We start from the raw sequence: 15,450 nt of genomic DNA on the forward strand, positions 1-15,450 counted from the left end.
CGATAAACTAGTAACTGACACTTATTTATAATTTATTTTAAAAATATAAAACGATCTTTAGCTTTCTAAACAAGGACTTGAACACTTAAATTTTCCTCTGAACCAGCCTCATGTCCCTTTTTAGATGTTAATACTATCATTTTAAAAAAATATTTATTTTTAGAGAAGGGGAAGGGAGGAAGAAAAAGAAGGGGAGAAACATCGATGTGAGAGAAAAACATTGATCAGCTGCCTCTTGTTCGTGCTCCTGTTGGGGACTGAACCTGCAACCCAGGCACGTGCCCCAACTAGGAATCAAACCCATGACCTTTCACTTTGCAGGATGGCACAAGCTGAGGCATACCAGTCAGGGCTAGTTCTAGCATTTTAGTGCCATTGTTTATGAACCCAGTTTTTGCAAAAAATTTTGGTAGCTTGTGTGTGTGTGTGTGTATATATATATATATATATATACATATATATATTTTTTTTAATTTTAAATAATTTATTTGTTTATTTTATTTTTAGAGAGAGGGGAAAGGAGAAAGAGAGGGAGAGAAACATCACTGTGTGGTTGCCTCTCACTCGCGCTCCCAACTGGGGACCTGACGTGCAACCTAGTCATGTGCCCTGACTGGGAATCAAACCAGCGACACTTAGCTCGCAGGCCAATGCTCAGTCCACTGAGCCACAGCAGCCAGGGCTACTTGTGTATATTTTTTAAGTCATCAAGATTTACTTCGATTTACCAATATATTTTACAGATTTCTTAGCTCTTTACTGTTTTCCATACACCACTTCTGACTTAATGTTACATTTTTCTTCTTGCTGAAATACATCTACTGACCATTTTTGTTTGATCTCTCCATGTGCTTCATATTTTTAAAATTCTGCCTTTTATAATTTTTACTGGTGGGCTTCCTTTTAGTGGGAATTCTCTGCTGCAGTGGTCCCACACGTGCCCTAAATGGGAATGGCAACCCTAAAGGCCAGTGTCATGGTTGCCTGTTACAGGGCTTCACATGGTTCCAGGTTCTAAACCAATTTTCACATTAGTTTCAAGTTTTGGGGTTCCCACACCAAGTCAGTTGTATTTGACTTTAGATCCTGTACTCCTGTAGGGGAGATTAACTGATTGTTTTCACCCATTGCTGACAACCAATTCGTTATCTTTATTGGGCACCAAGGTGTTTTCTTGATGACACTAAACTTTCAGGTTCCTTGTTTCTCACATTGTGGCCTTGCCTCCTGTCTGGTGTGTGCTGAAAGTCTGGTTCCCTTCAACACTTAAACACCCCTTCAGCTCCTGTACATTGCTTTACCTTTCCTCTTTGGACCACGAGCAACCTTACCTGTGTTGCTTTTTAGTCAACCGTGTTTAAACTAAATGTTCATGCTACCCTGAACAGTGTGGCTCAGTTGGTTAGGCATCGTCCCGCAAAGTGAAAGGTCGCCAGTTGGATTCCTGGTCAGGGCACATGCCTGAGTTCCGGTTCAGTCCCCGGTTAGGGTGAGAGGCAACCAGCCAGTGTTTCTATTGCCTTGATGTTTCTCTTCCTCTCTTTCTCCTTCCCTTCCCCTATTTCTAATTAATCAATCAATAAATAAGTAAATAAATTATTTATATACACACATGGAAAAAAATCAAATAAATGTTCATGCTTTAACTAGGTTTTCTATGTGTTTGGAAGAGGAAAGACAGGTTTTCACATGTTTGCTTTGTCTGCTATCTTAATCAGCTGTTGCAGGGTTGCTGAATTTCAGGATGTGAAATAGGAAACATCCCTTTTAGTCCTTTTGTACTTTACCATTTTCGGGGCCCTTGAACATGACAATGCCTTGGTGAGGTAGATATGACAGGCATCAGTTGCCCCATTTTATTATGAGAATTTGTCATCCAAAATAGAAATCTCTGAAAAACAAATTTTATTACACATCCACCATGTATTCAGCATAATCTTGGATGATGAAGGTGAAAATCAGTTAAAAGTAGCTTATAGTTCAACTGGAGACAGTAAGCAGAAACATAAAATACCAAACATTACAAGTAGTTGCTTAGCATGTAGATACCTAATAAAGATGTTTTAAAAATTAAATAAGACAGGGAATTATTAAAGTGAAAAATGCACAGTATGGACAGTAATTCTATAGGTGGTGGGAAAAGGCCATTTTAGTGGAGATTGGCCTAATGGAGGAGGTGGATTTGAGGTAGGCCTTTAGGAGCTGAGTAGGATTTTAATAGGTAGGATGTAATATTTGGACTATTTTGGAATAGAGCACCTGCATATGAATAAAGTAGCAAAAAAAAACCCTGGAGACCAGATTATGTTAGGTTTAAAAGCCAAATTGAAGAATGGGCTTTAGTCTTTCAGAAAAGAGAAAATAATATCCACTCATCTATTGATAGTGCCCATCAGTAGATGAGTGGATAAAAAAGCTGTAGCACAATAGAATACGATGTGGCCTTAAACAAGAAGGAAATCTTCCTTTTGCAACAGCATGGATGGACCTGGAGATTATTATGCTAAGTGAAAGAAGCTGGTCAGAGAAAGGCAAATACCATATGAGCTCACTTAGATATGGAATCCAATGAACAAAATAGAAACAGAGACATGGATACATGGAACAGATTGATGGTTGTCAGAGGGGAGTAGGGAGAGGGGGACTGGGTGAAAGAAGGTGAAGGGATCAGCCAAAGAACATGTATGTATGGCCCATGGACATGGACAACAGTGTGGTGATGGCCAGAGGGAAGCAGGGGTGGAGGCTGAGTGGAGCTGGGCAAAGGGGATGGAGGAGGGATGGGAACTTACATAATAGTGTCATCAATAAAAATAAAGTAAAAAAGAAACAATAGGTCACTCGTAAGTGAGAGTAAGAGGGTAAAAGTTTAAGATGGTACTATTCTTCAGAAAAGCCGCAGCGAATACAGCGGTGGGGACAGGGAGCTGATGGCAAGCGGTTACTGCCTGAGTGGATAAGAGAGCATGTGACCTTGATATCAGCTCTAGGAACAAAAGAGAACAAGAATATTTGGTTTTACAAAGTTTGAAATGTGAAAGAGGCACTTGTTTAAATATACAAATTACGTGCTTTGCTTTTTACATGTTATTTATTAGGTGAACCAGCTTTCTCTTAGAAAAGTGGGGCCGAATTCCCCAACTGGTCTGAGAGGACAGGAAGCCTGTTTTGCCTTCTGGCACTGACTCTGCAGCAGCCCGCAGCGCTCTGCTAAGGGGGTGCAGGCGTATACCTACACTCCTGGGTCTAGAACTCTGCTTGCATTTTCCTATGGAAATAATGCCACATGCTGGAGTTTGGTCCCGGGCCATCCCACATGGGGTATTTAACTCAAGGTATTTCGGCATATCACTGTATCATTGTTGCTGTCAGAAAAACACATTTTAGTTCCAATTCAGATGCAGGAACAAATCCCCAGGCAGAAGAGTACCAGAGGTGACAGCCAAAGGGCTTAGGTTGGGTTAGCGCTTAGCAGTTTGGAGGTGGGTCACCTTTCAGTCCCATAAAAGAAGCCTTCTCCTTTGGTCAATCATTGCCCCAGGGACATCACTAGCTGCTCCAGGAACAGACCTTTCTCACCCACTATGTCTGAGACAGGACACTTAACACATACATTCAGGCAAGTCCTAAGTCAGATGGTCTATAATTACCTATCAAAAGTGAAAAATCACCACTGAGGTTCTGATCATTTATTAGCCACGAATGCCCCATTTCTTATGGGATTTGAACAATTAAATCCAATGAAGAGAGAATAGTTCTTGCTTTTACTAATACTCTGCAGTCATGCAGTTATATTTCACACACACAAAGAATGTATGTATATATAGATATTTTCAAATGGCTGTTCTGACTTAAATTACAAAATATACATATGTACACATTTTAATATAAAGGTGATAATGTTCAGCTCTTGCTGAGTTGCTCGGTTGGAGCATCATCCCATACACCAGAATGCTGAGAGTTTGATTCCTGGTCAGGACACATCTTGGTTGTGGGTCTGATGCCTTGTTGGGGCGCATATGGGAGGCAACCAGTTGGTGTTTCTTGCTCATATCAATGTCTCTCTCTCTCCCCTTCTTCCTCTCTCTCTCTCCTCCCCTCCCTTCTTCCTTTCCTTTCCCTCTCTCTTCCTCTCTAAAATCAATAAAAAGTATCCTCAGGTGAGGACTAAAAAATAAATAATAAATAAATAGAGGTGAATACTGTTGCTCATCATCTTCTGGGCTGTCCATCTAGAGTGAGTTCATACCTGTAAGACAATTGGGTTTGGACTTAAGTTTATTATTGACAGTGTGTTGTGGTGGTGTAAGGCCAGTCTAGCCAGCCTGGGCCTGTATGGGACCAGCAGAACCCATCCCTTTGTAAGCTGGCCAGCCAGGATTCAGGATGGAGCTGGCAGACATCCTCTAGGTAAGTGAGATCTGCAGACAGTAAAGGTGATAACCAGCCTCCCTCCTTGATAACCAAAAGGAGCTGAAATGCACTGAAAAGGGAAATACTTTGGAAAGAGAATATGGGCAACTAAGACAATGTCTTGACTAGCAGATTTCTGTGATAGAGTGAAAGGGCTCACTTACCATTGTGAGAAGCCCATAATCAGATCTTCTTTTGATAAATCAATCAGTACCTAAACAATCACAAATAATCAGTCCCCTTCCACACACAGAAAAAAATTGCATTAAATGGAAACATACTGGGATAAATGGAATTGATCATAAGAAGTGCCTCCTTGGCTTTCGTAGTTTTGAGCAGGGGTTCTTTTTCCTTTGGCTTTCAACATGGAACCTCTCCAGATGGACAGTACAGACCCTGACCTCAGTGTCCTGGAAAAAGGTCAACTGCTGTATATCTCAGGAATGTATTTATGAATGTTACAGAAGGAACAACTTGCATGTACTCATTAACTGATTATAATTTAAAGCAAGACACCATTATTGCCTCAACTGTAAAAATGGGGATATCACCTACTTCATAGACATGGGCTTTAAAAAGATGAGCATAAGGTGGTGTCTGTTAGAGAATCACTACTAAGTATTGTACAAATATTCTTCTTTTGTCTTTCTTTGGCATCTTGTTGAGGATTGTATTTCCTCTACTTCTAGTTTAAGTAAAATCCTATAACCACAAAAATATTGATGTAACGGGATCCAAGCTTCACAATACCATATATATCAGAACAATACTTAACACCATAGTAGATGTCCAACTTATGCAATGATGAATTTGTATATTCTCATGTTTGTTATATAGGGTTTATCATATTAATTTATACATCTACATTATTTAGTTTTAAGAATATTTTTGAAAACCTCCCAATCTGGCTGTACTCTCAAAGTCTGTTAAGTCTGTTTCAGTTACAGTCAAATGAGCCCATGAGAATTTCTCCAAGTGTGTGTTCCACTAATGAACTCCAGCTAGAGTACTAGGAGGAACAGCATACTAAGATTTGTTCTTGTACTTACTTTTCCTAGCTCCTTCCTTCTGTGTGAGCCAAGTGGCCTACTGTTTTTCACTGCGACATCTAGTGACCTCTTCTGTACTTCTTCCATGGGAACAAAAAATTCAAATCTTCAAGAAGCGAAAAGTCAGGAAATCAGATTTACATATTTTCATCATTTTTCTTTAAAATATAAAGTTTCATTCATTTTCCTATTTTTAAAACAGAAGCTATTGATGATTAAGAGTAGCATCTAGACAGTATTGGCTTATAGTAGATACTCAGTACATCATTATTATACATAATCACTGTCCTGTGTTATTCACACACCCAGGCAATGTCAAGAGCCCGTTTGCCTCTCTTAAGCGCCTTGGACTACTATGCTTTGTGGTTTGCTTCTTGTTTTCTCAGAGTCTACCTTGACTACCACTTTTTTTTTTAAACCCTCACCCAAGGATATGTTTAACTGATTTTAGAGAGAGAGTAAGGGGGCAAGAAGTGGGGGGAGAGAGAAAAACATAGATGTAAGAGAGAAACATTGATAAGTTGCCTCCCTGACCAGAAATCACACCCGCTACCTTTTGGTGTACAGGATGACACTCCAACCAGCTGACCCTCAGCCAGGGCTTGACTGCCACTCTTTCAGTTGTCTCTTCTCACTCTGATAAGTGCCTGCTCATAGGACTACCTCAAATGTTTCTAAGTTTTTCTGATGAGCTAAGGGCTAGGATGCTGAATAGTTATGTTTGCTGGAGTTGCATGGAAAATAGTGGCCTATTTCCACTTCTGCCTGTGGAGTAAGGCAGAGAAATCTTAGTGTACAAGCTCTGTCATGTACTCACAAGAGTATTCTGGACTCCATACTTCTAAGGTTTTTTAAAATATCTACTTACTGAGGTATAAGTGACATAACATATTAGTTTCAGGTGTACAACATAATGATTCAATATTTGTATATATTGAAAATGGTCACCGCAATAAGTCTAGTTAACATCATCACCACGCTTAGTTATAAAAATTATTTTCTTCTTATGATGAATGGTAAGATCCACTCTACTAGTTACATGCAAATATGTAATACAGTATTGTTAACTATAGTTGCTATGCTGTACATTGCAACCCCATGACTTACTCATATCTAGAAATTTGTACCTTTTGACTCTCTTCACCCATTTTTCCCACCCCCCACCTCAGGCAAACACCAGTCTGTTCTCTATACCCATGAGCTTAGTCTTTTTATTTTTGGCTTTTTTTTTTTTTTTTTTTACATTCCACATATCAGATCATATGGTAATTAAATGTTTCTGTCTCAATTATTTCACTTAGCATAATGCCCTTAAGGTTCATCCATGTTGTCACAGATGGCAGAATTTCCTTCTTTTTTTCCATGGCTAAATAACGTGCGACTCTGTGTGTGAGTGTGTGTGCACACCACATTCTATCCATTATCCAGCAATGGATAATTAGGTTGTTCACAATGAACAGTGGGGTGCATATATCTTTTTGAGTTAGTGTCTTTGTTTTCTTTGGGTAAGTAATCCAGAAGTAGAAATGCTTAATCATATAGTAGTTCTATTTTTAATTTTTTTTAAAGAACTTCCGTACTGTTTTCAGTAGTGGCTGCATCAATTTACATTCCCACCAGCTAATGCACAAGGGTTCCCAGGAGGTGATATCTCATGATTTTGATTTGCATTTCTCTGACTAGTGATGTTGAGCACCTTTTCATGACCTTTTCACCATTTGTATGACTTCTTTGGAAAAATGTCTATTCAGATCCTCTGCCCATTTTAATTGGATTGTTTGGTGTTTTGTTTTGTTTTTACTATTGAGTTGTATGAGTTCTTCATGTATTATGAATATTTACCTCATCAGAAATATGATTTTCAAATATTTTCTCCTGTTCCATAAAGTTGCCTTTTTATTTTGTTGATATTTTCCTTTGCTGTGCAGAAGCTTTTTAATTTGATATAGTCCCACTTTTTTATTTTTGCTTTTGTTCCATTACTTTTTGTATCATCACAAAATTATAACTGAGACCAATATCAAGAGCTCACCACCTATGTTTTTAAGCTTCCACCTATGTTTTCTCTTATGACTTTATGGTTTCAAATAATTCAAGTGTTTTATCCATTTTGAGTTATTTTTTATGTATGGTGTATGACAGTGGTCCAATTTTCCCAGCACTATTTACTGAAAAGCTGGTCCTTTCCTCATAGTATGTTCTTTGCTCCTTTGTTGTAAATTAATTGATCATACACTTGTGGGTTTATTTCTGGGTTCTATTCTGTTTCATTGCCAGTGCCATTCTGTTTTATTACGGTAGTTTTGTAATATAGTTTTAAATTGGGGAATGCAATGCCTCAGCTTTGTTCTTAAGATTGCTTTGGGTCTTTTATGGTTTCACACAAATTATAGGATTGTTAGTTTTAGTTATGTGAAATATACCATTGAAATTTTGATAGGGATATCTTTGAATCTGTAGATTGCTTTGGATAGTATGAATGTTTTAATAATATTAATTTTTTAAATTCATGAGCACAAACTATCCATTTATTTGTATTTTCCGTTTCTTTCATTAGTGTCTTGTAGTTTTCAATATACAGATCTTTCACATTTTTGGTTAAATTTATTCCTGGGCATTTTATTCTTTATAATGAAATTATAAATGTTTTACTTATATTTTCCTGTTAAGTCTCTATTTCATTTATTTCCACTCTGATCTTTGTTTTTTTCCTTCTGCTAACTTTGATCTTCTTTTTCTAGTTCCTTGAGGTATAAAATTAGGTTGAGATTTTTCTTGTTTATTGATTTAGAGATTTATTGCTATGAATTTCCCTCTTAGAATGGCTTTTGCAGCATCCCATAAGTTTTGGTCTGTTGTATTTTCATTTTAACTTCTCTCAAGATATTTTAATTTGTCTTTTGATTTCTTTGTTGACCCATTTGTTGTTCAATAGCAAGTTATTTAATCTCCACCTAAGAATTGATTTCTGAATTGCCAATATATGGAAGCAGCTCAAGTGTCCATTAGTAGATGAGTGGCTAAAACACCTATGGGACATTTACACAATCGGGTACTTACTCGACTATAAAAAAGAAAGTTTTACCCTTTGTGACAGTATGGCTGGACCTGGAGAATATTCTGTTAAATGAAATGACCCAGAGAATGACAAGTACATATGATTTCACTCATATGTGGAATCTAATGAACAAACTGAACTAATAAGCAAAACAGAGGCTCACAGAGAGCAGGATGACAGCTAAGGGTAGGGTATGGGGGAGGGATTGAGCAAAAAGGAAAAAGGACTCATGGACATGGAAAACAATGTAGTGATTGCAGGGGAGGGAGTATAACATGACTAGATGGTCATGGAAAAAATACAATAAAAGATAAAAACTTTAAAAAAATAATTGATTTCTGATTTCATGGTATTTGGTTGGAGAAGAGACTCAGTATGATTTATCTTTAATACTTGTTTTATGGTCTGACATGATCTGTCCTGAAGAATGTTCCAGTACACTTAAGAATGTATGTTTGGCTGCTTTTTGATGGAATGATTTGTATATATTTATTAAGCCTCATGTTTCCTTACTGACTTTCTGTCTCCATGATTTATCCATTGATGAAAATAGGATATTAAAGTTCCCTACTGTTATTGTATTGCTGTTTATTTCTTCCTTTTGGTCTATTAATATTTGCTTTATATATTTAGGTTCTCCTATATTGGGTTGACCCCTTTACTTCTTATTACAGTCTTTGTTTTAAAATTTATTTTGTCTGATATAAGTATAGCTACCCCAGCTTTCTTTGGTTTCTATTTGTGTGGAATATCTTTTTCCATCCCTTTGCCACTCTGTCTTTTGATTAAAGAATTTAGTTCATTTATATTTAATTATTGATACTTTGTTAATTTTTTCTGGCTGTCTTATAGTTCTTTGCTCCTTTCTTCACTTGCTGTGTTCCTTTGTGGTTTTATGATTAGCGGTATGCTTAGGTTCCCTTCTCTTTATTTTTTGTGTACTGACTAGGTTCTTGCTTTGTGGCCCCATTAGGCTTATGTATAACAACTTAAGTATGAATGCATTATAAAGCTCTATAGTTGTATTCTTTCACCCCACATTTTGGTTTGAATGCCATTTTTTTACATCTTGTGTATCCTTTAATTATTATAGTTATACTTACTTCTTTTGTCTCTTAACATTCCTAGTAGCTTTATGTGATTAATCCACTACCCTTATTATATGTTTACCTTTACTCATGAGATTTAAACTTATATTTATATATTTTCTTGAGATTTAAACTTATATATATTGTTACTAATCAGTGTCTTTTTTTTTTTCAGCTTAAAGAAGTCCCTTTACCATCTCTTGTAAGGCCAGTTTAGTGGTGATGACTTCCTTTAGCATTTGCTTATCTGGAAAACTTTTCTCTCCAATTCTGAACGCTGACTTTGCCAGGTAGCATATTCTTGGTTGGAAGTTTGTTGTTGTTGTTTTGTCCCCTTTCTGCACTTTCAATATATTGTGCCTCTTTCTTCTCAACTGCAAATTTTCTGCTGGAACTCACGGTGGTTCCATTGTATAAGTTTTTTTTTCCTTTTAAGATTCTCTCCTTTAACTTTTGACATTTTCATTATGCATGGTATGGGTTAGGTACTCACAAGAGGCCACTGGACTCCTTACTCCTATGCTTAGTTTTAGGATGGAGGTTGTCAGGGTCTGCCTTCCAGATAATCCGGACATATTTTGCTGATACAATTTTGAGAGCGAATACTAACAGATTAGGTTTATCACAAATGTCAAACCTCTCCTTCCTGTATTTCCACACAGCAATTTTGACATCTTTTTATAATTCTGTCAGAGATCTCTTTGATTGCAGTATCTTTCTTGTGTGGCTCTAGAATATAGGATGGTGCCTGGCATAAACTGTTCAATAAATATTGAACAAATAAATTCTCTCTTCCACACTTTCTTGATAATGATAAACAATGTGTAGCTTTTGAAGGAATATATTAGTTAACAGAGTTGGTCCAAAAGGGACCCAAGTATAGGTTTTTAAGACATAGTTATTTGAATGCACATCATAAAAAGGGATACTTCATGAAAAGGAAGACAAAAGGGGAGGTGGAAAAGAGGTGAACTTGCACAGGTAGATGAGGATAAAATACAATCAGAAGAAAAAGGACTATTGTAGGTATGGAGCTTTTCTTACATAAACCTAATGATAACCACAACTGTAAACCTTCTTTTGCTCCACCCTGTAAAAGGCATCCAAATTGTGAGTGAAGAAGTAAAACAGTCACTATTTGCAGATGACATGATTCTTTATATATAAGATAACCTTAGACTTCTGGCCAAGATGGAGGCCTAGACAGACACATTGCGTCTCCCTCCACAACTAAGAAGGAATACAACTACCTCAAAACTAGAGACAACCAGAAGTTCCAGAAAATCGAGCTGCATGGAAGTCCAACAAACAAAGATATAAAGAAGAAATACTCATCCAGACAGGTAGGAGGGGCGGAGCAGGGGCAGAAAAGACGTGCTGTGGTGGCAGCAGTGGCTGCGGCAGTGGCTGGCCAGCGGAAAGCGCAGTCATGCATTTTAAAAAGCAGGGAGGGACACAGGAGCGTTCCCAGCACCAGATCAGACTGCATAGCTCACAGTCCCAAGGCCATGGAAAATAAAACCTCATTGCTTCCGACTGTGCAAAGCAGTGGGGGTTGGGATGGAGGAAGAAACTGCCAGTCTCTCAGCAGAGTCCGCTTGTTTAAAGGGCCCCCACAGTCCTAGAACGTCCGCAGACCCACCCACTCTGGGAACGACAGCCAAGGCAACAGCTAGAGAGGGACCAGTCCCACATGGAAGTGGGAGAAGTGCCTGGAAAAGGGGCAAGTGCTGAGCAAGTGGCATTGTTCCCTCTCAGACCCCTCTCCCACATACAGTGCCACAACGTGGTGAATAGGTCGCCTGTACTGATGAATATCTAAAGCTCCGCCCCTTACCACATAACAGGTGTGACAGTTCTATCTGAGAGGCAAACACAGGAGCCTGTCAAGATGAGACAGAGAAATATGGCCCAAAAGAGGGAACAGATCAAGGTTCCAGTGGCAGAACTAAGTGACGAGGAAATAGCCAACCTAACAGACCCAGAGTTCAAAACACTGGTGATAAAGATGCTCAAGCCTTGACAGATATGCTTAAGTATGGCAAACACATAAGGGAAGAAGTGAAGGCTATGCTAAATTAATCGAAGGAAAATCCACTCAAAACCAGTGGTGAAGGGAAGGAAACTGGGTTCAAATCAATGATTTGGAACATAAGGAAGAAATAAACAGTCAAGCAGTACTGAATGAAGACACAAGAATTGAAAAGAAAATGAGAGGATTAGGAACCTCTGGGACAACTTTAAACATACCAACATCCAAATCAAAGGGGTGCCAGAAGGAGAAGGTAAGAGCAAGAAATTGAAAGCTTATGTGAAAAAATAATGAAAGAAAAGTTCCCAAATTTGGTAAAGGAAATAGACATACAAGTCCAGGAAGCACAGGGAGTCCCAAACAAGCTAGACCCAAAGAGGACCACACCAAGACACATCATCATTAAAATGCCAAAGGTCTAAGATAAAGAGAGAATCTTAAAAGAAGCAAGAGGAAAGTAGAGAGTTTCCTACAAAGGGGTGCCTATAAGACTATCAGCTGATTTCTCAAAAGAAACTTTGCAGGCAAGAAGGGACTGGCAACAAGTATTCAAGGTGATGAGAATCAAAGACTTACAACCAAGATTACTCTATCCAGCAAAGCTAACATTTAGAATGGAAGGGCAGATTAAGTGCTTCCCAGAGAAGGTAAAGCTAAAGGAGCTCATCATCACCAAGCCATTATTATATGAAATGTCAAAGGGACTTACTTAAGAAAAAGATTAAAACTATGAACTCTAAAATGACAACAAACAACTATCAACAACTGAATCTAAAAAATAAAAAAATCCAACTAAGCAAACCAGAATAGGAACAGAATCATAGGTATGGGGATCATTTGGAGGGTTAGCTGGGAGGGAGAAGTGGGAGGAAATGGGGAAATTGTGCAGGGATTAAGAAGTATAACTGGTTGGTACAAAATAGACAGGTAGAAGTTAACAATAATATAGAGAAAGGTGAAGCCAAAGGACTTATGCAACATCCCATGGACATGAACTAAGGGGGGTGGGATTGCTGGAGGGAAGGGGGGTACTGAGCAGAGGGGAGCGAAGGGGAAAAATTGGGACTTCTGTAACAACATAATCAATAAAATATACTTTAAAAAAATTAAAAAACAACAAAAAAGACCTGGAACGATAAAATACATAATAGAAAACATAGGCACTAAAGACCAAAGAGCTTGGAGCTTTGGGGGAAATTTTAGGTCCTTAGGTTCAAGGTATATTTATTAACTGCTGTTTTAAATCAGATTCAAAGAAAATATATTTGACCAGATTCAAATCCTTTTACTGCCTAACAGGATTCATTTAAAGAGAAACATTACAGAATCATGAACACTTTAGCCCCTATGAGCAAAGAAAAGTAGTTAGCTGTTTTGCTGAACTGCCCTGACAGTCCTTTTCTTCCACTAAAGTATACAGAAGCTTCATGAAGGCATAGACCATGTTGTCCTACTCCACTCTGGCCCTTCACTTGATCTGCCAGGCACACACCAGGTGCTTGGCAAGGGCTTGAATGGATGAGGCGCTCTAGGCAGGCCAGCTGGCCCACTTACGTCTCATCGAACAGGGGCTCCAGGGTCTTCCGTTTCACCGAGGTCTTCTTACGACTTGCCCACCTTCTTTCTGGCAACAAGTAGACACGAACATAAGGGTCAGCTCCACTGGTGGTACAAGGTGTCAGGTTTCTGAAGAAAAAAGGTCCTGGTTTTCAAACATTGAAAACACTCGGAGAAAGCGGTTTTAGTCATTCAGCTTTAGATGGCCTCGACAATAAAAGTGCCCAGTAGTCTAGATGACCAACAGAGCAAAGGTCTGTAGAATTTGGAGGACAAAACATCAGATGCGTGGTTTTGAAAACATGCGTTTTGTTAAGTTTGGAGCAGAGCCAAGCACTTTCCATCTAAAGGAAGTTGATTTCCACTTGAGGAAATGTACCGGCTCCCATGACCCCAACACAGTTCTGCAGAGCTTATGTCTGAGCAAAGCGCTTGGCCTTGGAGCCTATCAGTGCCATGGAGGACCTTGTCACACAGCATGACAGCCTTCAACCCTCACTCATTCTCATCGTACTACTTCTCTACCCCTGCCATTGCTCCAAGTGTCCCCACTCTGATTTTTGGTCACTGATGCTCCCAAAGGACCTTCCCTGACCCAGCATCCTTTTACCTGCAGCCGTTGACTAGCACGCTGAGGCAGCGCCGCAGACACACATAGCGCACAGTGAGCTGAATCTCGCCCAGCCTCCGCTGCCAGGAATCCCTGCCGCTGCAGAGAAAGGGCTTGTCACTTCTGTTACCCTTACAAGTGTTGGCCTCTCCCCCAACCCCTAAGACAGAGCATGTCCTGAGTTCAGAACATGTGGGTTAATTTTAAAATGCTTCAGTTGGAAGTCAGTTCCATCCAGCATTATCGTATAATTATCCTACTTTACCATAGGAAGAGCATGAAGCCTAGAGTGGGATCTGCCTTCATATCATGATATCTTGTGGGACCTTGGGTGAGTTATTTGACCTTTAGTAAGTTCTGTTTCATAAGGTTATTGTGAAGTGGAATTAAATCACAACACGCTAAGTGCATAGTAAACACTTAAGTGGCAGTCATTAATTATATAATGCCATATTCTAAACTTTCCAATTTACATCAGTATAACCCTTTAGAATTCAGGAAAGTTTTCTCCTGTAAGGAGACTTACCAGCCAAAGTCCAGGATCTCTTACAGTTGGTCTATAGCTTGAGCCACACCAGACTATTTGGTGCATGTGTGCTCACCCCTCCCCTGCCCCGTCCTGTGTTCTTTCTACCACACCCTGCTGCCTCTCATAAAGCCATTCTGTGAAAAAACAGAACTTGAACAGAAAATCGACTTCATATGTACTTTTCCATCCAGGGAGTTATTTTTCATGCAGGTGATTTTTAGAAAAGATTAAGCAGACAAGTGCATACTCAATGTTGAGGCTGATATCTGTCAGGTCAAAGCAGGAGTTGGCCAGGGAGCTGAGCGAGGACATGCTGGGAGCCAGCCTCGTGGGCGGCCATGCGAATGGGGAGGCAGGGCATTTCATGGGTCTGGGTGACTTGATGGGCCCTGGAGAGTGGGGGCCTGGGATAGTCAGGAAGATGGCGGGTTCACTCTTCTTCTCCCCCATGGGGTCACAGAAACCTTTGGCACTGTTCTTGCCTTTCGGCTCTGGGCCCCTCTCTCGGGCTGTGGGCTCGGTGGCAGCAGTGGTGGCACTGGTGGTTGTCATGGTGCTCTTGGAGGCTTCCTTGGTGTCAGAGGCGGGCGCTGGGGGGCGTGGCAAATCTGCAGGACCCTCTCCCTGAGGTGGGGCTTTGGGGCCGTGGTTGGTGGCCACCTTCTTAATGAACAGAGGGCCTTTCTTTAGGGCTTCAGGTCCTGTGTATGGGCTCCCCACCTCTCGTTCTTCCACACGCAGGAACTGCAAGCAGATGACACATTGTTTATGGGTGGGGCCCACCACTTCCATTTCCTCCTCTGTTCTCACCTTAACCTCTGGGAAGTGGGTCCTTCTCCCTTTCTTCTGGGAGGAAGAGTTTCCTCAGAACTCGCATTTCCTTCCTGACTACCAATCCAATGTAATTTTGCCCCTAGACTATAGTTTTCTTAACCTCTCTCTGCCCTGGGCCCCCTCTCACCAGTGCTTCTCTATCTTTTCCTTTCCTCCTACCTCACTAGCGGGTCTTCATGAGGATGCAGCCCCTGGTCCCTTCTCTCTATACTCATACTGGCCGCAGGAAGCCTGGCCCGCTCTCAGCACGTGCTTTCCTTCCATGCTGAGGACTCCCAGG

General features: G+C 39.9%; 1 protein-coding gene across 1 annotated transcript in view; it reads right to left on the reverse strand.

Annotated features, from left to right (window-relative positions):
- Positions 1 to 3,674: 3,674 nt before the first annotated feature.
- Positions 3,675 to 15,450, reverse strand: part of ESYT3 (extended synaptotagmin 3) — a 51,082-nt gene continuing 39,306 nt past the window's right edge. The window contains exons 18-23 of the mRNA XM_090284276.1: positions 14,584 to 15,080; positions 13,808 to 13,906; positions 13,195 to 13,326; positions 5,463 to 5,568; positions 4,578 to 4,627; positions 3,675 to 4,249 (exon numbers count right to left, since the gene is read on the reverse strand). Coding sequence (XP_090140402.1) covers positions 4,213 to 4,249; positions 4,578 to 4,627; positions 5,463 to 5,568; positions 13,195 to 13,326; positions 13,808 to 13,906; positions 14,584 to 15,080 — 921 coding nt within the window. The 3' untranslated portion in view covers positions 3,675 to 4,212. The remainder of the gene's footprint in view (positions 4,250 to 4,577; positions 4,628 to 5,462; positions 5,569 to 13,194; positions 13,327 to 13,807; positions 13,907 to 14,583; positions 15,081 to 15,450) is intronic.

The sequence above is a fragment of the Furipterus horrens genome, unplaced genomic scaffold, assembly GCF_987537825.1.
Source record: "Furipterus horrens unplaced genomic scaffold, mFurHor1.1.pri manual_scaffold_7, whole genome shotgun sequence".
NCBI lineage: Eukaryota > Metazoa > Chordata > Mammalia > Chiroptera > Furipteridae > Furipterus > Furipterus horrens.